The following is a 24,075-nucleotide window of genomic DNA, read 5'->3' on the forward strand; positions in this document are numbered from 1 at the left end:
TGTATCAGTGTTCTGCTGCTATTCATAAGGTTTTCACTGGCTAATTATTTTCAGAAGTGGATCACCAGGTCCTTCTTCCTAGTCTGTCTTAGTCTGGAAGCTCAGCTGAAATGTGTCTTTCATGGGTGACTCTGCTGGTATTTTAATACTGGTGGCATAGCTTCCGGTATCACAGCAACATACAAGCCCCACTGTACCACAAACTGGCAGACGCATGGAACTCAGCTTGTCTTAGTCATCTAGTGCTGCTGTAACAGAAATACCACAAGTGAATGGCTTTAACATACAGAAGTTTATTCTCTCATAGTCCAGTAGGCTAGAAGTCCAAATTCAGGGCATCGAATTCAGGGAAAGACTTTCTCTGGCGGCTCTAGAGGAAAGTTCTTGTTATCAATCTTCACTGGTCTAGGAGCTTCTCTGCGCAGCAGGTTCAGGTCCAAAGGACACACTGCTCCTGGTGCTACTTTCTTGGTGTTATGAAATCCCCAACTGTCTGCTCTCTTCCTTTTCCTTTTATCTCTTTTAAGTTAAATGGTAGCACAGGCCACACCCAGGCTACTCCCTTTATATTGGATGAGGGATGTGACCTCAGCAAGGGTGTCAGATCCCACGCTAATCCTCTTTAACATAATCTAATCTAGCGTCATTAACCACAGGCAGAGATTATGATTTACAACACATAGGAAAATTATATTAATCACAAAATCACATGATACTGGGAATCACAGCTTGGCCAAGTTGACCCATATTTTTGGGGACACAATTCCATCCATGACATAGCTATTATTTTTATTATCCCTAAATCTATTCAGCACTTTACAACTTCTGGGACACTTCTGTATCAGAGAAATTAATTCCATTTGGCTTGCCAACTACAAAATAAAAAGGAAAAGGCAGAGACTCCATTCTGCAGGGATTCACATTCTGTTGGTACAGTTAGACCTGTAATATAAGTCATTGTTGTTGAAGGCAAACTGTAGTTAATGCTCTGAAAGGGCTTGATGTGCAGCAAGAAGGGGAGGACTTTGAGATGTTCCTGGGGACGGAAAGATATACGTGGGTTCTTGAGGGACCTGGTGGCCCTAGTGGGTGCTGTGGTTAAAGTGCTTGGTTGCTAACTGAATGGTTGGTGGTTTGAAATTACCAGTGGTTCCTTGGAAGAAAGATGTGGCAGTTTGCTTCCATAGAGATTAAAGCCTTGGAAACACAGCGGGCCAGTTCTACTCTTTCCAACAGGATCACTATGAGTTGAAAGGGGGTTTTGCAGGACAATTTCACAGACGGATGTTAGCCAGGAGCTCAGGTGGGGGCAGTTCTAGATGGGGGCAGCCTGGCTGTATCCCAGTGGAATTTCCCAACCCCAGCCTATATTCTCCTGCTTGAGGCATACATGGCAGGAGGCTAGCTGGATTGGGGCACGGTGCAGGCTGAGTGGAGATGTTTTGGCTGTGCAGTGGGGATTGAGGTTGTGCGATGGTTAATATTCTGTGCCAACTTGGCTGGGCCGTGATTCCCAGTGTTTATCTAGTGGTCACTCCAATGGTGTAATCTCCTGTGGGTAGCCAATCAGTTGAAAGGGAGTTTTCTTGGGAGTGTGGCCTCCATCTGAATATAAGCAGATGTTTTGGCTTTCTGTTTACTCTGGATCCTGTGACTGTCTCCTGTTCCTCTGACCTCTGGCTCTTGGGACATGAGCTATCACCTTATCTGAAGATCTTGGGATTCATGGATATTAACAGCCTGTAAGTGGGAGCCCGGCTGTCTGCATCCTGCCTATCTTGGGTTCTCCAGCTCCTGTGGCTACATGAATCATTCCAGGCTCTACAATCGCATAAGCCATTCCTTGATATAAATCTCTCTATGTATATTTATATGCTTTACTGGTTTTGCTTCTCTATAGAACCCAGGCTAACAGGCTGTACATGTCAGCTGGGACTAGAATGAGACAGATCTCAAATGTCAGACTAAAGAGTCCAGATTTTCCATCAATCACAAGGTGCATTAGACTGGACTCTGGTGGGAAGTAACAGAAACCCAGCTGGTGCTAGCTTGAGGAAAGAAACGGCTCCAGAGGCCCTGCTCACAATCAGCCATGAGCATGGTGAGAGCATCCCCTCAGGGACAAGTGCAAAAAAAACTTGAACACCAGCCAGAATTTCAGATGGAAAATCCCTGCCCCCATCCCCATTCTGAATGGACTTTTGAGTCACCACTGTTGGTCTCAAAGGAGAATGTCCTACTGCCCCTGAAGGATGGAGATAATATTAGGTGCAGAAGATTACCCAGTGTTTTCCAACTCTATAGGATGAAGTAAAATCTTATTGCAGAAGAAAGACAAAGGTTAAACAGGGAAGAACTTCAGAAAGAGAAGGTTAGTCTAGGTCAGAATGAGTTACAAAGTCAATTTCGAGTGTGCTTTGCTTAAGAATTGGGAGCTTTCCACACCCCACTGATGGAACCAATGGCATGCTTTTGGCAGTCCTAGAAATTGAGTGAGAGGTAGAATTTTCACCTGCCTAAGGTGGTTGTGTGTGTGTGTGTGGTTAAATCATACATAAAAAGCACTTGCCAGTTCAACAATTTTTATATGTATAGTTCAACGACATTGACTATGTTCGTCATGTTCTGCAAACATCATCACTATCCTTTTCCAAATTATCCTGTCACCACTAACTGAAACTCAGTGCTCCCAGAAGCCATGGCTCCTTTTTTACCTTCCCTCCAACTCCTGGTAACCAATGACTAATAAGCTTTGGTCTCTATACATTTGCCTACTTCATACATGTGAGATTATACAGTATTTGTCCTTTTGTGTCTGACTGATTTTGCTCAGCATGATGTTTTATAGGTTCATCCATGTCATAGCATGTATCAGGACTTCATTTCTGTTTATGGCTGAGTAATATTCCATTGAAAATACCAGTGGCATAGCTTTTAGCATCACAGCGACATGAAAGCCCCCACAGTATGACAAACTGACAAAGAATGGGAATTCTGCAACACTTAATTGTGCTCATGAGGAACCTTTACACGGATCAAGGGGCAGTTGTTTGGACAGAACAAGGGGATACTGATTGGTTTAAAGTCAGGAAAGGAGTGCGTCAGGGTTGTATTCTTTCACCATACCTATTTAATCTGTATGCTGAACAAATAAGAGAAGCTAGACTATATGAAGAAGAATGGGGCATCAGGATTAGAGGAAGACTCATTAACAACCTGCGTTATGCAGATGACACAACTTTGCTTGCTGAAAGTGAAGAGCAATTGAAGCACTTACTAATGAAGATCGAAGACCGCAGCCTTCAGTATGGATTGCATCTCAACATAAAGAAAACAAAAATCCTCGCAACTGGACCATTGAGCAACATCATGATAAACAGAGAAAAGGTTGAAGTTGTCAAGGATTTCATTTTACTTGGATGCACAATCAACACCCATGGAAGCAGCAGTCAGGAACTCAAAAGACGCATTGCATTGGGTAAATCTGCTGCGATGGACCTCTTCAAAGTATTGAAGAGCAAAGATGTCACCCTGAAGACTAAGGTGTGCCTGACCCAAGCCATGGTATTTTCAATTGCGTCATATGCATGTGAAAGCTGGACAATGAATAAGGAAGACCAAAGAAGAGTTGACGCCTTTCAGTTGTGGTGTTGGTGAAGAATATTGAATATACCATGGACTGCCAAAAGAACGAACAAATCTGTCTTAGAAGAAGTACAACCAGAATGCTCCAGAATGCAGGTGAGACTGCATCTTACACACTTTGGACATGTTGTCAGCGAGGATCAGTCCCTGGAGAAGGACATCATGCTTGGCAGAGTACAGGGTCAGCAGAAAAGAGGAAGACCCTCAATTAGGTGGATTGACACAGTGGCTGCAACAATGAGCTCAGACATAACAACAACTGTAAGGATGGCGCAGGACCAGGCAGTGTTTTGGTCTGTTGTGCATAGGGTCACTATGAGTTGGAACTGGCTTGATGGCACCTAACGACATCAACAATACTCCATTGTGTGAATGCGCCACATTTTGTTTATTCATTCATCTGTTTCCTCCTAAATGTGTAAAGTGTTGGAAGGAAAATTGGTGCTCATATGTCTTTTCGAGCCTCTGCTTTCAAGTCTTTGGGGATATATACCCATGATTGGAATTGCTGGGTCGTATGGTGGTTCTGTGTCACCATTTTGAAGAACTACCAAACTGTTTTCCATAGTGGCTGAACAATTTTGCATTCCCAGATGCCTGATGGAGTTTTAACTCTTAGAAAAGGAAATGCCAGTGGGCATCCATGGCTTTGGTAAATGATTCATTTCCCCCAAAGGGTTAGTTCATGAGAAATTCATCTAGCCAAGAACTTGGTAAAAAGCCCAAGATACTGATTCCCACAGTGACCACATAGTTCCATTTTCTCCCCCAGCACTGGCCTCACACCCAGCCATGGTGGTGGTTAGCACTGGTATCACCATTTGTGTGCTGACATGACTCCTGGAGGGACCACCTTTATCAGCCTACACACAGGAATGCACAAAATTTGTGGAGTCACTAATGGTTTATGTGAAAACAGAGATGACCACATGGCACCATAAGGCCTCCAGATCGTCTCTTCTGAGAGTTGTATTCTCCTTATTTTGCAGAGAGTCAGCTTTGGCGAATCCCCTTCCTGGGGTCCCTCAGAAGGCGGAACATGGAGCCACAAGAGGAAGCCCCAACTTCCTTCTTTGCTGTTCCAGCCCCCATCTCTCCAGTGTGCACCTCTCCAGTCTCCCCCGCTTCCCCTGGAAACACCTGGAAAGAATACAGCAATGGAGGGTACCCTAAATTAGAGCCCTCAAAACCTCCCACTATTCCTTTCCTCTAGAAAATTTGGGCTTATTTATCTTCTCTTGTAGTGGAAAGATTGGAAAATCCAGCAAAGAATGAAGAAAATAAGTATTTTACCACCCAAAGATGATACTAATATTCTGCCTTCTAAACTTTTAGATAGCTAAATTGATAGATATAGACAGAGACAGATATACGTATACATAGATATAGAGGAGTCTGTCAGTGGCACCAATGGTTAAGCACTTTGCTACTAACCAAAAGGTTGGCAGTTCAAACCCACCCCGGAGACTCCTTGGAAGAAAGGCCTGGAGATCTACTTCTGAAAGATCAGAGCCATTGAAAATCCCATGGAGCACAGTTCTACTCTGTCACACATGGGGTTGCCATGAGTCAGAATTGACTCCATGGCATTTGGTTCTAGTATGTGCATACACGCACAAACACACACACGCATATATATCAAAGATGTCTTTTTAAAACAAAACTGGCAACATACACAGACATCACACACATATACACACACATATTTAAATGTTATTTTTGCATCCTTTTCCCCACTCAGCATACAATGAATGTTTCCTATCATTAAATATGTCTTTGAAAACTTCATTTAGATAGTTGCCTAATATGGTAAATCATGAGCAATTATATACTCAAGCATCTCCTATTGCTTGACACATTAATGGTCTCCAGGTTTTCTTTATTCCTGGTATCAATAGCACAGAACGAGGGCATAGTTTTGCATGCATTTTGATCCCACTTCTCTGGCATGTGTGTCAGAATAGAACTGTGCTCCATAGGGTTTTCATGGCTGTGGCCTTTCTTCTGAAGTGTCTCTGGGTAGACTCAAACCACCACCCTTTTGGTTAGCAACTGAGAACTTAACTGTTTGCGCCACCCAGGAACCTTCTTGTTACTGATTCCAAGAAATGGGGAACTTGGGTCAGAGGGCGCCCACTCTTGTTTGTATCACTCTTGATATTCACCCACCAATACATTTCTATGCTTGTATCATTGTATGCTCCACCATTTCTCTCTAATTAGAGAAGTAGTAGACTTCTACCTTGAAACATAAAACAAAAAAAATCACTAGTAATTCCAGTATTCTGACTCATCTTGTTTAGTATCTTTTCAGCATATTTTATGATGGGCAAAAATTAGATCGTATTATGTACTTACAGTTTTGTTTTCTGCTTCTCAAATTCAACATGTGTTACAAGTATTCTTCTACCATAATATCTGCTAAGTTTTACAGTGAAAGAATTACTTGAGTATCTATTAAGTATTACAGTATATTTATGAATCAGGATTAATTAATCCCCATTTTCTGATGAATTTATTAATGAAGTTGTTTTCTGGGCATACTCATGACATATTTGAAAATACTGAACAGTTTGGCACCTTTTTTTTTTTTTTCTTTAATTCATAATCTGGATGTCATAAACACAATGTTGAATGAAAGAAGCCATTCTCCAGGGAGTACCTGCTGCCCATTTTGAAAAACAGGCAAAATTGAACCATAGTGGTAGGGATAAATGACGAGGGCATAAAATTCTAAAGAAAGCAAGCAATTGCCACTATTCTGTATGTTAAACTGAGTGGTGGCTACGTGGGTGCTTCCCTGTGACCATCCATCAAGGTATATGGTTAGATTTTGTGTGTTTTCGTGTATATATGTGATTCTTCACAATAAAATCAGTTAAAAAAAAAACCCTATTTTCATAAAACCTCCAACCCATTTAAAAATTGCTCTTAATACCTTAGCATATAGCCTTCCAGTTCTACATGTATCTATGATTACATTGTGCATATAATTTTGTAGTATGCAGTTTGTACTTTATGTATTGTAAACATCTTCATCTTGGCTACATTATTTTTAATGGCCACTAGAATGGCTATAATCAAAAAGACTAAGACAACCAAATGTTGGAGAAGAATGGACAAACTGGAACCTTCATACATTGCTGACTGGAATGTAAAATGGTGCAAGCCCTTTGGGAAACAGCAATTTCTTAAAAAGTTAACATATACTTAGCAATTTCCCTTATAGTTATACACCCAAAAGAGTTGAAAATTGGTAACCTAACAAGTACTTGTACACGAAAGTTCATAGCAGCACTGTTCATAATAACCAAAACAAGGAACCAATCCAAATGTCTAAAAACTGATGAACGAACGAAGTGTGGTATGTCTATACAATATTCAGCAATAAAAAGGGACAAACTACTGATACAGGAGTTACCATGGTTGAACCTCAAAACCATTACATTAAGTGGAAAGAGCCAAGCAAAATATTATAGATTGTATGAGTCCAATTTTGTTTTCTATGTTGGCCTATTAACTCCCTTGCATGGATAAACAAAATCCATTGTCGTCAAGTCAATTCCAACTCACAGAGACCCTATAGGACAGAGTGGAACTGCCCCACAGGGTTTCCAAGAGTTGGCTGGTAGATTTAAGCTAATCTTTTGATTAGCAGCCGAGCTCTTAACCACTATGCCACCAGGGCTCCTGTATGGATATAACATACGTTATTTAACCAAGACCCCTTTGTGGAACTTGAAGTGGCTTCCTGTTTTTCATTACAATAAACAGTGCTGAAATGAACATCTTTGTGATTAAATATGTGTGGCCAACTTTAATTATTTCTTTGAACAAATGCCCAGAGGTGGAGCTGCTTATTCCAAAGGTGCACTTTAAGGCCTTCAGTAAATATCTCCCAATGGGTCTTCACAATATTTGCTCAGTCAAACCAGCAGAGTGTGAGGACAAAACGTCTCTTCTCCTCTCCTCTCCTGAACATAGCATTTCCCTTCTGGGTACTGCACACCCATGGAGGGCTGTCCCACACTGAAGACCCCATGTTCATGATGCCCTGTATTTGTTTGCAGTGTCCCTGGGTACGCTGCTGCCATGATCTTGCTCGTCAATAGCGCCAACTGCCAAGTAGCAGGCTTCGCTGCTGCCACCATCGGATGGCTCCTTTCTACCACCTCCATGGGCCTCGTGGAGTGGCGACTGTGGCATATAAGCCACGCCCCACCCTTACTCTCCAGCCTGGTCTGCGTGGGAATGTGGAGAGTCTGCATTCACTACCATGACAGCAACAAGGCCATATTTTGTTACCATTATACCTACCATGACACCTTTCTCCCTCTTGATATTTGTGTTTCACAAAACCTCCTGCTGGTAGCCACCATTCTAGGGCTCTTGGGGAAAGCCTGCATCATCTTTGCAATTAGGAACCTGTACATGGGAATTCTTCGGAAGACTGCCACCTGCAATCCATTCATTGCTTCAGGAATTCTGTACTTGTCTGCCAGTGTCTGTATCTCAGTCGCTGTGATCTGGAATTACCATTCTGTAAGGAATGAACAGGGTATTCACTTCCCTTCATCTTTCTACGTGCCCTTCAAGCCAGACACTCAGGAGATTGGGAGTGCCTTTCTGGTGGCCGCCCTTGCTGCCTTCCTGATGTTGTTAAGTGGATTTATTTTCCTTTCTTATAGAGTTCCCCTGGACAGCCAGGTGCATCCTGAGATTGCAGAGATATAAACTTCCCACTTGCACTGGCTTTGCAACAAGGGGTTCATGGACAGTATGACCAGGATGCAGTACCCATGCTTTCCAAGGTCTCAAAACCATGGCGAAGGTAGCTTTTGGCAGAAAGTGGCCAACTCTCCTGTTATATTCTGTGTCTGAACTTGGTTCATTGATAGGTTGGTTGAATTAAGGGACTTTCATTAAAAAGACATCTTGCCCACCTGCAATGTATCTTACTGGATCTGGACTTCATTTACTGTTGGCTAAAATAATCAATGCTAAACCTACTGTATGTGTCTTAGGCTGGGCTGTCTAGAGAAACAAAACTGGTGAAGCATGTATATATATATATACATATATATATACACATATACAGACACACATATATGCATATATATATATACATACACACACATACATATATGTACACATACATACATAGAAAGAGAGAAGGAAAGGGAGAGAGAGAAATTTATATCAAGGAAATGGCTCACACATTTGTAGAGGCTAGAAACTCCCAAATCTGTGGATCAGGCATCACACTGGTAGCTTCCCCTGACTCATAAAGCTGTAGGGGCTGACAAACCCAAGACCTGCAGGTCAGAAGACAGCAGACTGCTGGCTCATGGGCTGTGAAAGCTGATGAATCAAAGACTGGCAGTTAAGATTGCAGGCTGCTGGCTCAAGTCCCAAGAACCAGAGTTCAGATGATGATGAGCTGAATACAGGACCCAGAACAGAGCAAGCTTTGCCGGTAAGTCCATATATATTGGATGCAAGTCATAACCCCAAGGAAACTCCCTTTCAACTGATTAGCTCATTACAGCAGATCTCATCATGGATGTGATTACATCATTACATAACCGCCAAACTACATCATAAATGCCAAATCACTGAGAATCACTGCCCTGCCAAGTTGACATACAACCATAACCATCACAGTGTGGAAATAAGAGTTTCTGTGTATGTTAACCTCTAACACATTTCTCTAATTGTCTACTAAAATCAACAACTGACTTTATATCCTATGGTAATTTATTATATAAAAGTTTTCAAGATGCACAGAAGTAGAGTGAATAGTGTAAAGAATCGCATATGTCCATCGCCAAATGCAACAACTGTTAAGATTCTGCCATGTTAGCTATCCTTCCCCCTTTCTTATTTATGTTTCTTTTTCTAAAGTATTTTAAAGCAAACCCCAGATATCATGGCCCTTCATCCTCACATACCTCAGTATTCTGCACTAAAAATACAAACGTTTTCTTATACAGCCACATTATACCAAAAAATAAAAAATTATTCCTCCTTATTATTGAATAAAAAGCCCTAGTGGCAGAATGGTTAAGTGTTTGGCTGCTAACCGAATGTTGGTTTAAACCTACCGGCCATTCTGAAGGAGAAAGATGCGGCAGTCTGCTTCCATAAATATTTACAGCCTTAGAAATCCTACCAGCAGTTCTGCTCTGATTTATAGATCACTGTGAGTCAGAATCAACTTCACAGCAATGGATCTGGGTTTTCTTGGTTTTTATTATTGAATGTTGTCGGTTGCCTTCCAGTTGGCTCTGACTCATGGTGAACTTTTGTATAACAGAGGAAATATTACTTGGTCCTGCACAATCGGTGAAATGTTTGAGCCAATTTTTGTAGGTGTTATGTTACTCTGCTGTATTGAGCAGTTCCCACATTTTCACTGACACTCTACGTCACCAAGCAGGATAGCTTTTTTCAGTGATTGATCTTTTCTGATGATGTGCCCAAAGAAAACAAGACAAAATTGCTTCAAAGCAACATTCCGGCCGTACTTCTTCCAAGGCTGACTTGTTCATTCTGGCAGTCCACTGTATCTTCAGTATTCTTTGTCAACACTACAATTAGAATACATCAATTCTTCTTTGGTCTTCCTTCCTCATTGTCCATCTTTTGCATGTATACAAGGCATAATACTCAGTCATAAATTTTATTTATTTTTATTGAATTTTAGATGGTTTACAGAATAAACTCATTTCTCATCAAACAGTACACACGTTATTACATGATATTGGTTAACATCCCTGTGACATTTCAGCGCTCTCCCTCCTCAACCCTGGGTTCCCTATCACCAGCTTTCCTGTTCCCTCCTGCCTTCCAGTCCCTGCCCCAGGGCTGGTGTGCCCCTTTAGTCCTGTTTTTTCCATGGGCCTGTTCAATCTTTGGCTGAAGGTTAAACCTCATTACCGAGTGAACTCATTACCGAGCTGAAAGGGTGTCTGGGGGCCATACTCTCAGGATTTCTCCAGTCTCTGACAGGCCAGCAAATCTGGTCCTTTTGAGTTAGAATTTTGTTCTACATATTTCTCCAGCTCTGTTGGGGACCCTCTATTGTGATCCCTGCCAGAGCAGTCAGTGGTGGTAGCCAGGCACAATATAGTTAGACTCAGTCTGGTGGAGGCTGTGGTAGATGTGGTCCATTAGTCCTTTGGCCTAATCTTTCCCTTGTGTCTTTAGTTTCCTTCACTACTCCTTGCTGCGGAAGGGGTAAGACCAGTGGAGTATCCTAGACGGCTGCTCACAGGACTTTAAGACTCCAGATGCCGCTGTAGGACATTTTCTTTATAAACTATGTGATGCCAATTGGCCTAGATGTTTCCTGAGACCATGGTCCCCACAGGCCTAAACCCAGCAACTCTGTCCCTTAGGGAGTTTGGATGTGTCTATGGAGCTTCCATGACCTTGCCTTGCACAGAGTGTGCTGGCTTCCCCAGTATTGTGTACTGTCTTACCCTTCACCAAATTTTCCACTAATCTATTGTCTATTGTTTTTCCATCCCCATCCTTTGCCTCCCTCATAACCATCAAAGATTGTTTCTTTTTGTATGTAAATCTTTTCATAAGTTTTTACAGTAGTGGCCTCATACAATATTTGTCCTTTTGTGATTGACTTATTTCACTCAGCATAATGCCTTCCAGATTCATCCACATTAAAAGATGCTTCACAGATTCATTGTTGTTCTTTATCGTTGCTTAATGCTCCATTGTGTGTATGTACCACAGTTTATGCATTCATCTGTTGTTGGGCATCTAGGTTGTTTTCATCTTTTGCTATTGTGAACAATTCTGTAATGAACGTGCGTGAATGTATGTCTATTTGTGTGACAACTCTTATTTCTCTAGGATATATTCCTAGAAGTGAGATTGCTAGATCATATGGTATTTGTATTTCTGGCTTTCTAAGGAAGCACCATATCATTTTCCAAAATGGTTGTATCATTTTTCATTCCCGCCAGCAATGCCTAAGTGTTCTGATTTCCCTGCGCCTCTCCAACATCTGTTATTTTCTATTTTATTGATTGGTGCCAGTAATGCCGGGGTGAGATGGTATCCCATTGTGGTTTCAATGTGCATTTCTCTGATGGCTAGAGATCATGAGCATTTCCTTATGTGTCTGTTGGTCACTTGAATATCTTCTTTGGTGAAATGTCTGTTCATTTCCTTTGCCCATTTTTAATTGGATTATTTGTCTTTTTGTTGTAGTGGTGTTGGATTTTCTCATAGATTTTAGAGATTAGACCTTTGTCTGGTTTGTAATAGCTAATTTTTTCCCCCAGTCTGGAGGTTCTCTTTTTGTGAAGTCTTTTGATGAATGTAAGTGTTTAATTTTTAGAAGATCCCAGGTATCTAGCTTATCCTCTGGAGCTTGTGTTGTTGGTTGCAGTTTGTATCCTGTTAATGCTGTATGTTAGGGCCTCTAGTGTTAATCCTATTTTTTTCTTCTATGAACTTCATAGTTTTTCGCTTTATATTTAGGTCTTTGATCCATTGTGAGTTAGTTTTTGTATATGGTGAGCTATAGGTCCTGTTTCATTTTTTTTTTGCAGATAGACATCCAGTTTTGCCAGCAGTATTTGTTAAAAAGACTGTCCTTTCCTCATTTGATCAAATTTGGGCCCTTGTCAAAGATCAGGTGACCATAGGTGGATGGATTTACATCCGGATCTCAATTCTGTTACATTGGTCAATGTATCAGTTGTACCAGTACCAGGCTGTTTTGACTACTGTAGCTGTAGAGTAGGTTCTGAGGTCAGGTAGTATTAGTCCTCCTACTTTCTTCTTCTTCTTCAGTAGTGCTTTACTTATCTGGGGCTGTTACCAGAAACCACAGATTCGAGCCGCCTGCTGCAAAGCCGCAACAGAGACAGGAGGAGGTAAGGAGCAAGAGGGCTTTATTGAATACTGGTGTCCAAGAGACAGAGGGTTAAATTTCTCCCAAATTCTGTCTAACTCTAGAGGGCTAACAGGAGGGTTTTACAGGGGAAAGGTCAGTGTTTAGAGATTCCCAGGAATGTTGATTTTTCTTTGAGGTGGACATGATGATAACGCAATCTATTATTGAAGTCTTGCAAGTCTCTTCATGCCATCTTGGAGTCCTGCAAGCCTCTTCACCCAGTCATGGTTTCTGACACAAGATGGATCTAAGCTTTGTTCAGCTACTTCGGTCCTGTGTGTTTTGGCCCCTGGGAGAGAAGCATAGTTTAATCAGCAACAAAAAGTTGATTACCTTATTTTTCTTTGAAGGAACAATCATGAGACAGATTTCAGAGCAAGCGATTATGTTTCAAGGACTAGAGATTAATCACAGTTTACACAGCTGTATTAAAACACTAGAAAAATACAGTCTTTCTGTTCCAATACCAAAATACTAAAGAAAATATATTTTCTCTACTTCAGGGCCTCTTCCCTTTCCATACAAAGTTAATGATAAGTCTTTCCATCTCTTTAAAGAATGTTGTTGGTATTTTAATTGGGATTGCACTGTATCTGTAGATTGCTTTGGGTAGAACTGTCATTTTCACAATGTTGAGTCTACCTATCCATGAACACGGTATGTTTTTCAGTTTATGTAGATTCGTTTTGGTTTCTTGCAGTAGTGTTTTGTAGTTTTCTTTGTATAGGTCTTTTACATCCTTGGTTAGATGTAGTCCCAAGTATTTTATTTTTTTTAGGGGCTATTATAAATGGTATTGTTTTCCTAATTTCCCTCTCATCGTTCTCTTTATTGGTCTATATGAATCCAAATGATTTTTGTATTTTTATCTTGTGTTGTGGTACACTGCTGAGTCTATCAGTTCCAGTAGTTTTCCCATGGAGTCTTTTCAGCTTTCTGTGTATAGAATCATATCATTTGCAAATAGGGACATTTTAACTTCTTCATTATGAGTTTGGATGCCCTTTATTTTGGTTTCTTGCATCATTGTTCTGGCTAAGACTTCCAACACAGTGTTAAATAGGAGTGGTGATAAAGGGCATCCTTGTCTTATTCTTGTTCTCAGGGGGAAGTTTTTAGCCTTTCTCGACTGAGATTGATGTTAACCATTGGTTTTGCATAGATGTCCTTTATTATGTTGAAGTATTTTCTTTCAATACCTATTTTGTTGACAGTTTTTTTTATCAGGAATTGGTGTTGGACTTTGTCGAATGCCTTTTCTACATCGATTGAGATGATCATGCGATTCTTTTTTTTATTTATGTGGTGGATTATGTTGGTTTTCTAATGTTGAACCTTCCTTGCATACCTGATATGAATACTACTTGGTCATGGTGTATTATTTTTTTGTTATGCCACTGAATTCTGTTGGCTAGAAGTTTGTTGAGAATTTTACATCTATATTCACGAGTGATATTAATTTTCTTTCTTTGTGGTGTTCTTGCCTGGTTTTGGTGTCAGGGTTATGCTGGCTTTATAGAATGAATTTGGAAGTATCACTTCCTTTTCTATGTTCTGAAATAATTTGAGTAGTCCTGGTAAAAGCTCTTCTATGAATGTTTGGTAGAATTCTCCAGAGAAGCCATCTGGGCTGAGGCTTTTTTTGGCTGGGAGTCTTTTTAATCCACTTTTCAATCTCTTCTCTTGTTATGGGTCTGTTCAGATTTTCAATGTCATTTTGTGTTAGTTTGGGAAGGTAGTGTGTTTCTAGAAATTTGTCCATTTCCTCTAGGTTTTCAGATTTGTTGCAGTAAAGTTTTTCATAATACTCTGTTGTGATCCTGTTCATCTCAGATGAGTTTGTTGTAATGTCCACCATTTCATTTCTTATTTTGGGCTATTTGCATCCTCTCCTGTTTTTCTTTTGTCAGTTTGGCCAGTGGTTTGTCAATTTTGTTGATCCTTTCAAATAACCAACTTCTGGTTTTGTTGATTCTTTCTATTGTTTTTCTATTCTCTCATTTATTTCTGCCCTGATCTTTATTATTTCCTTTCTTCTGGTGGGTGTGGACCTCTTTTGCTGTTCTCTATTCGTTCAAGTTGTGTAACTATTTTGATTTTGTCCCTTTCTTCTTTTTTTGATGTGTGCATTTATTGCTATAAATTGACCTCTGAGCACTTCCTTTGCTATGTCCCAAAGGTTTTGGTATGATGTGTTTTCATTCTTGTGTGGTCCTAGGAATTTTTTGATTTCATCGAGATTTTTTCTATTGCCCAGTAGTGTTATTCAGTTAGAATAACAAACAGATGCAACTCTGGAAACACTTACTAATCTATTTTAAGAAATTTGATAGAGAGTTACTTGACCCATTGACAGAAAGAGATTCATATTCACGCTTATTCCAAAGAAAGGTGACCAAATGGAATGTGGAAATTATGAACAATGTATTAATATCACATGCCAGCAACATTTTACTGAAGATAAGTAAAAAACGACTGCAGCCATACACTGACAGGTAACTGCTAGAACTCAAAAGCATATTTAGATGAGGATGTGGATTGAGGGATGTCATTTCTAATATCAGATGGTTCTTGACTGAATGTAGAAAATACCAGAAAGATGTTTACCTCAGTTTTATTGAGTAGACAAAGGCATTCAACTGTGTGGGTAATAACAAATTATATTAGGAGTACCTGACCGAAGCAATGGTCTTTATAATCACCTCATATGCATGTGAAAGCTGGATAATGAAATAGAGAGATCAAGGAAGAATTGATGCATTTGAATTACAGTGTGAATAATATTGAATATACCATCGACTGCCAGAAGAAAGAAGAAATTCATCTTTGAGGAGGTACAGCCAAAATCCACATTAGAAGCAAGGGTGGATTTTACTTTGCTTACTTTGGATATGGCATCAGGAAAAAAACAATCACTAGAAAAGGACTTCATGTTTGGTAAGTAGAGGATCAACTAAAATGAGGCAAACCATTCATCAGATGTATTATATGGTGGATGCAGCAAACGACCCAAATATACGAATGATTGAGAGGTTTGTGCAGGACCAGGCAGTGTTTCATTCTGTTATACACAAAGTCACCATGAGTCAAGGTATACACAATAGCAACTAACAACAAAAAATGTGGAATGGTTGGACAACAAGATGAACCTGATTAATGTCACTGAATTGTACATGAGAAGAATGTTGAAATGGCAAATGTTTTGTTATATGTATGTTTACCACGACTTTCACTTTTCCTAGATTCATACTTTGTACATTCTCTATTCTGATTATTAATGGATGTTGGCAGCAGTTTCTTCTTATTTTGAGTTGTGCCACATAAGCAAATTCTATAACCTTTACCATAGTTTATGATACAACATAAAGAAAATAAAAATCCTCACCATTGGACCAATAAACAACATCATGATAAACAGAAAAAATTGAAGCTGCCAAGGATTTCATATTACTTGGACCCAAAACCAATGCTTGTGGAAGCAGCAGTCAGAAATCAAAGGACGCATTGCATTGGGCAAATCTGCTGCAAAAAATCTCTTTAAAGTAGTCAAAAGCAAAGGTGTCACTTGAAGGGCTAAGGTGGGCCCTGAGCCAAGCTATAGTGTTTTCATTTGCCTCAAATGCATTTGAAAGCTAGAAAAAAATAAGGAAGACAATAAAAATCGATGCCTTTGAATTGTGGTGTTGGTAAAGAACATTGAGTATACCATCGATTGCCAGATGAATAAACAAATTCTTCTTGGAGAAAGCATGGCCAGAATGTTTTTTGGAAGTGAGTATGGCAATACTTTGTTTCATGTACTTTGGACATGTTATCAGGGTATACAAGTCCCTGGAGATGGACATCATGCTTAATAAAGTAGAAAGTCAATAAAAAGGGAAAGATCCTTGATTAAAAGGATTGACACAGTAGCTGCAATAATGGGCTGAAGCATAGCAACAAATTTGAGGATATTGCAAAAGTGGGTGGTGTTTTATTCTGTCCTACACAGGGCCACTATGAGTCAGAACCAAATTTACTCCACCTAACAACAACAACAATCTACATTATCCTCACAACTGCCAGTGTGTTCATTTTTGTGGCTATTCTTCCAATCCATCTCATCAAGTGTCTCCCTCCCCTCGTTGGTGCTGTACTTTATCAAACTCACTGTCGTCCTCCAGTGATTAATCCTTCCTTACGAAGTGCCCAAAGCAAGAGAGCCAAACAGTGTTCTGTTGTGATCCAAGGGTTTCACTGGCTTATTTTTGGAAGTAGATCATCAGCTCTTTCTTCTTAGTCTTAGTCTCAAAGCTCCACTAAATCCTATTCACGATGGATGGACCTTATGGTGTTTGAAATACTGGTGGCAAAAAGTGCAGCATCATAGCAAGATGCAAGTCTCCAAAGTATAAAAACTTGACAGATAGGTGGCGGAATTAACAGATAGAAATTGTAAAAATGGATGAATTAATAATTCTGAAGCTGAAAATGGCAACAATTAAAATTAAAAAGTCACTGGAGTGGTTCAACAGCAGATCTGAGCAGGCTGAAGAAATAATAAGGGAACTTGAAGACAGGAAAATTGAAATTATCCAGTCTGAGGAGCAGATAAACAAGAATAAAGAAAAATGAACAGAGCTTTAAAAAGGAGGGAAAAGAAAAAGAAAATATTCGAAGAAACAGTAGCTAAAAACTTCTCAGATTTTATCTGACATGATCCTACACATGTTGAAAGCTCAACAAGCCCCCAAGTGGAATAAACTCAGAGATTCACAAAGAGACACGTTATAATCAAACTCTTGAAAATCAAGTAAAAAGAGAGATACTTCAATGCAGCAAGAGAGAATACTTGACAATAAAAATAACAGTCAATTTCTCATCATAAAGTGTGGAGATAAAGCATGCTGAAAAAAAAAATCTGTCTGCCAAGTGTTTTATATCAGTTAAAATTGTCCTTCAAAAAAATGAGGGAGAAATTAACATTGCCAGATGAACAAAAGCTGAGGGGATTCATTGATAGTAGAATTACCCTACAATAAATGCTAACAGAAATCATCCAGGTTAAAATAGGAGAACACTACACCGTAACTTGGAAATCATATGAATAAAGAACAATGGGAAACATAGCTACACTGGTAATTATAAAATTATAAAATTGATTAGTATTACATTTTTCTCTGTGATACCTATTTTTTCTTATATGATAACATACAAGCATATAAAACAATAATCCTAAAACTATAATAATGGGTGTACAATTTCTGTCATTCATGACACTAATACCTTAAAGAAATATTACAGTACTTTAAAGGAGCAGATTTTGTGTGTGTGTGTGTGTGTGTGTGTGTTTTAGGTGAAAGTTTACAGTACAAATTAATTCTTCATTTAAAAATTGACATATAATTTTTTTGTTACATTGGTTGCAAACCCCGTAATTTGTCAGCACTCTCCTCTTTCCCTTAACACCTGAATTCCCCATGTCTGTTCATCCAGGTTTCCTGTCTCTTCCTGCCTTCTTGTCTTTGCTTTTTGGCAGGTGTTGCCCATTTGGTCTTGTATACTTGATTGCACTAAGATGCATGTCCCTCATATGTGGCCCTGGTTGTTTTATAGGCCTGTCTAATCTTTGGCTGAAAGGTGGACTTTGGGAATGGCCTCAGGTCTGGGTTAGCACTGTGTCTGGGAGTAACAGTCTTGGGGTTTCCTTCAATCTCTATCAGACCAGTAAGTCTGGCCTTTTTTTAGTGAATTTGGATTTTGTTCTACACTTTTCTCCTGCTCTATCCAGGACCCTCTATTGTGATCCCTGTCAGGCTGGTGCAGGCTGTGGTTAAAGTCATCCATTAGTCCTTTGGACTAATATTTTCCTTTTGTCTTTGGTTTTCATCCAAAAAGCAGACTTTTTCTGGATTTTATTAGAACTAAGTTGGTAGTAAATACTATTTATTACAAATTTAAGATGTTAATTGTAATACCTAGGCTAAACATTAAGAAAAAATTTATGAATACAGAAAAAAATTGAGAAGGTAACCAAAAACTTCATTTAAAAGTAAGTTCATCAAACTCTTAAAAGACATAAAATGGCAGAACACTTTAAAAAATATAATGCAACTATATGCTCTCTGAAAGAGTCTCACTTTAGATCCATAGATATAAATAAGTTGAAAGCTAGAGATGGAAAAAGATATTGCACGTAAATAGTAAAACAGTTGTGGTAGCTTTATTAATATTAGACAATATCAGCTTTAACTAAAAAATTATTTTAAAAGACAACATTACATACTAATAAAAGATCAATTCGTTAAGACGATGTAACAATTATAAGCATATGTATACCTAACAATAGAGTCTCAAAATACGTGAAACAAATCATGCAGCATTAAAGGAGATGAAAAAAGTTTTATATTATTAGTACCCGTGATGGTTAACGTTATATGTCAACTGAGCTGGGCCATGATTCTCAGTGGTTTGGCAGTCATATGATGTTGTGATCACCTCCAGAATGAGACTGGTTATAAAGTGATCACCTCCAGGATGAGACTGGTTATAAAGTGATCACCTCCATAATGGGATCTGCTGTGAGTAGCCAATCAGTTGAGAGGGAGTTTCCTTGAGCGTGTGGCCTGCATCCAGTATACGTGGACTTTCTGGCAAGGCTTGTGGGCTTTTGTTCACTTTGGATCTTGCAGTTGGCTCCTGTTCATCTGAACTCTGGTTCTTGGAACTTGAGCTAGCAGCTTACTGGTGCTTTTGCCTGACGATCTTGGGATTCACCCATTCTTGGAGACTGTGAGCAAGAGCCGTGCTCTCTGACCTGATGATCGGGTTCAACAGCCACTCCAGCTATGTGAATCAGGAGGAACCTCTATTCTGACCCACTGACTAGGGATGTTACAGCATCTACAACTGCATGAACCATTTCATTGATATAAAATCTCTCTCTATATATGTATATTTGCATGCTTTGCTGGTTTTGCTTCTCTAGCTATCCCAGCCTAAGAACATGTGGTACTGACAATTGTTCTGGAGAAACAAAATTGTAAAGGTGAGTTTTCTAAACTGGCTCTCAAGTCTCGTTAGTCTTTTTTTTTTTTTAGCCTACCACAGCTTCTTTCTTCCTTTTTGAATTGTGCTTTAGGTGAAAGTTTAAAGCTCAAATTATTTTCTCATACAAAAATTTATACACATATTGTTATGTGACATTAGTTGCAATTCCTTCTTTATGAGAGCCCACTCCCAGATTTCTTATCCATTCAATCAGTTCCTGTCTCTTCCTGCCTTCTCATCCTACCTCTGGGCAGGAGTTGCACATTTGGTCTCTAGTCTTGAAGATGTTGATGATTCTGCTACCAGTGGTAAAGAGGGCACTGGTAATCCATGGCATGAGGTGGCAATACAAATACACAAAATATCACCAGCAATAGATCAGGTATTCGTGAAAGGTTAGGCTGTAGGTGGTTGCATGTGTGTTAATTTTTCCGCAATTTCGTCATTATGAGAAGTATAAGGAAGCTGGTTGTTTGATCCTACATCACTAGACAAACTGGCGAAAGAAAGAAGTGAGCTCAGGGCTTCAGAGATAAAGCTCAATTGCCCCATAAGAAACCTCAAATTTTCCACTGGTGCCTTGAAAGAACACCTTATATCTTGTAATACCAAAGCTGATATAACTGAAAACCAAACCCAGGGTCTTATTGTAAGAATGGCCAAGTTAAAATGCCAACTCAATAGCCAACCTCAAGAGGTGTATGAAGTTAAACTGAGTGCATTTATTGGGAAGAAATGAGATCCTGAAACTTGGAATGGGACATAATGGGCAGATAACCACAAAGCTGGAGACACTGAACCCCTAAATTCTGTTGAATCACTCCTGCCAACAGAACCAGCCCTTCCACTCCCTCCTAAAGAGATTACTCTATGTTTGTCTGCTAAACCACCTCCCCAGTAAAACCATTAGCCGCCCCCCCACCCCTATCTAATGAGATTAACTCAGCTGCATCTAAAGAGCCTTTGAGTCATTGCCTGGGACATCACCTGAGGCAGATGTTTTAAAGACAATGCTGAATTTCTAGAAACATTTCCTCACCACCAATTGTGGCTTCTGGACCTATAATTAGACTTAAGTCCCACTGAGACCCAATACATGAAGTACCAAGAGTGATCCAGGAGGAGGTACACTATAGTTCAAAAGAACTGCTTGGCTTTTCTAATACATACAAACAGAAGCCTGGGGTATGTGTGGGAATGGCTATTGAGGGTGTAGGATAATTATGCAAGGAAGATAAAGATGGATCAGTCTGAGTTTATTAGTAGGAGCCCACTAAGGACAGGTTTTTCATTCAATGTTTCAATTCGAGAGTTTAGGAAAGGATCTAATATTTTATCTGGATGAGTCACTGAAGCATGGATTACGTGGTGGTCTATACTAAACCAAGTTGAAGCACCAGACCTGTCTTGGTATAGAGTAGAAGAAAGTATCCAAAAACTTAGGGAACTTGGTGTGCTTGAGTGGATTTATCAGGTTAAACCCACAGGTCCATAGATGGAGTGGCCAGAGGACACATTTTTTAACACAATGGTGAAGAACAAATTTTGAAGGGAGCCACAGCATCTTTGAAGACTGCTGCTATTGCTCTTTTATATAAGTCAGATTCGACAGTGGGAGTTGCCCTAACTGAATGAAGACACCTAACTACGATGGGGTTGATTGGACCCCATGGTGGTAGGGGCTAAGTTGTGGCACTCAACTGACAAAGCAAGGTGGGTGTGGCTACTGCAATGGACAGTGCAGTCAGAGAAGTAAACAATAATCTGACTTGTATGGATTTATGGCATTGGCTGCTTAGTCATTGTGTGCCTAGGAGTGAATTAGATAGGGAATCTATTACATATCTACTTGATCTGTACAAGTGGAAGAATTTTAGGTCAAGTGAACAGCATTCTAACTTGAATTGCCAAATTAGAGAGTCATAGTGCTTCAGTCAATTCACAGACTTACGTGAGTGTATGGAACACCAATGCCTTGAATGAAGGGGAGGACATGTCCCCTTGAAGAGGACTCCAACATACTGCTAAAAACTTATACTGTTAACCTTTCTTTGAGCCTTCCCCAAAGGCACTACAGCCTTTTATGAGAGTGATTGTTCACTGGGGAAAAGGAAATATTTAGACTTTTTGGGGATTACTGGATACTGGCTCTGAACTGACACTAATTCCATGAGACCCAAAACATTCCTGTGGCCCACCAGTCAGAGTGGGGGCGTATTTAATGGAGTATTAGCTAACGTCCTTCTCATAGTAGGTCCAGTGATTTCCCCAGTTCAGGAATACATAATTGGAATAAATATACTCATCAACTGGAAAAACTCCCACACTGGATCCCTGACAAATGAAGTAAGGCTCTTAGGGTAGAAAAAACCAATCGGAAGCCATTAGAAGTGTCCCTACCTAGAAAAATAGTAAACCAAAAGTAATATCACATTTCTGGAAGTATTGCAGAGATTACTGCCACCATCAAGGATTTGAAGAATACAAGGGCAGTGATTTCCACCACATCCCCATTTAACTCACCTATGTGGCCTGTGTTCAAAAAAAAAAAGGACAGATCTTGGAGAATGACAGTGGGCTATTGAAAATTTAACCAGGTGGTGGTACCAATTGCAGGCGCTGTTCCAGATGCGGTTCCAGTGCTTGAGCAAATTAATACATCTCCTGGTATCTTATATGCAGTTATTGATCTGGCTAATGCCTTTCTCTTCACACCTGTTACAAAGGACTACCAGAAGATGTTCGCCTTCAGCTAGCAAGGCCAGAAACACTTTCATTGTTCTACCTCATGGGCATATCAACTCTCCAGCCCTATGTCATAATTTAGTCTGCAGGGAACTTGATCGCCTTTCCCTTCCAAAAGATGTCACACTGGTCCATTACACTGATGACATTATTGAACCTGGTAAGGAAGAAATGTCAATGACTCTGGACTTACTAGTAAAACATTTTGTATAATAGAGTGGGAAATTAATATGACAAAAACTTAGGCAACTTCTACCTCAATAACATTTCATGGGGTCCAGTGGTGTGAGGCACACTGAGATATTCCCTCTAATGTGAAGGATAAGTTATTGCTGTTGTTGTTGTTAGGTGCTTTTGAGTTGGTTCTGACTCATAGCAACCCTATTAACAACTAACAAAACTCTTCCCCATCCTGTGCCATCCTCACAATCACTGGTATACTTGAGCCCATTGCTGCAGCCACTGTGTCAATCCATGTCATTGAGAGTCTTCCTCTTTTCCACCAATCGTCTCCTTCACTAAGTCTGATGTCTTTCTCTCGGCCTTGTACTGACTGATGATACTGAGCTTTTCTATCATCTTTTTCCACAGATGTAGTAGATTTTATTCCTGTGTATTCCATCTGGTGAGGCCCATGTATATACAGTTGCCACTTATATTATTGAAATAATGTATTTGCAATGAAGAAGTCTTTGGTCTTGCAAAATTCTATCGTGCAGTCTCTGGTGTTGTTTCTATCACTAAGGTCATATTTTCCAATCACTGTTCCTTCTTTGTTCCCAACTTTCATATTTCAATCACCTATAATTATCAATGCATCTTGATTGCATGTCTCATCAATTTCAGACTGCAGAATTTAGTAAAAATCTTCGGTTTCTTCATCTTTGGCCTTAGTGGTTGGTGCATAGATTTGAATATTAGTCATATTAACTTGTCTTCCTTGTAGGTGTATGATATCCTATCACTGACAGCATTGTACGTCAGGGTAGATCTTGCCATTCCTCTTCGATTTGTCATTTGCAGCATAGTGTTGTTGTCGTTGTTGTTAGGTGCCATTGAGTCGGTTCCGACTTATAGTGACGCCATTCGTAACAGAACAAAACACTGCCTAGTCCTGTGCCATCCTCACTATCATTGCTATGTTTGAGCTCATTGTGGTAGCCACTGTGTCAGTCCACCTCATTGAGGGTCTTCCTCTTTTCTGCTGACCCTGGACTTTGCCAAGCATGATGTTCTTTTCCAGGGACTGATCCCTCCTGACAACATGTCCAAAGTATGTAAGACGCAGTCTCACCATCCTTACTTCTAAGGAGCATTCTGGTTGTACTTCTACCAATACAGATTTGTTCATACTTTTGGCAGTCCATGGTATATTCAATATTGTTTGCCAACACCACAGTTCAAAGGCATAGTAGACCATGTGATTTTATGATTCAAGATGGCTAATGCCAGTCAATTTCAGCTCCTTAATGCCTAGAATATGGATATTGAATTGTTCCATTTCCTTTTTGAAGATTTCCAGTCTCCTAGATTCAAACTTTGTATATCCCATGTTCTGATTGTTAATGGGTGTTTGCAGCTATTTCTTCTCCTTTTGAGTTATGCCACATCAACAAATGTAGATCCCAAAAGCTTGACAACATCTAGGTCATCTTTGAGGAGGCACCTCCTACTCAGTTGTATTTTGAGTGCCTTCCATTCTGAGGGTCTCACCTTTCAGCACTATATCA

General features: G+C 39.8%; 1 protein-coding gene across 1 annotated transcript; it reads left to right on the forward strand.

Annotated features, from left to right (window-relative positions):
• The first annotated feature begins 7,737 nt into the window (after positions 1 to 7,737).
• On the forward strand, positions 7,738 to 8,379 carry CLDN34 (claudin 34). The gene has a single exon (XM_064278767.1). It carries the CDS (start codon positions 7,738 to 7,740, stop codon positions 8,377 to 8,379), a length of 642 nt encoding a protein of 213 aa, XP_064134837.1.
• The last annotated feature ends 15,696 nt before the right edge of the window (positions 8,380 to 24,075 follow it).

The sequence above is a fragment of the Loxodonta africana genome, chromosome Y (genome assembly GCF_030014295.1).
Source record: "Loxodonta africana isolate mLoxAfr1 chromosome Y, mLoxAfr1.hap2, whole genome shotgun sequence".
NCBI classification, from domain to species: Eukaryota; Metazoa; Chordata; class Mammalia; order Proboscidea; family Elephantidae; genus Loxodonta; species Loxodonta africana.

Coding starts and splice junctions, on each gene's coding strand:
- CLDN34 (XM_064278767.1), top strand. CDS start 7,738: ATGATCTTGCTCGTCAATAGCGCCAACTGCCAAGTAGCAGGCTTCGCT.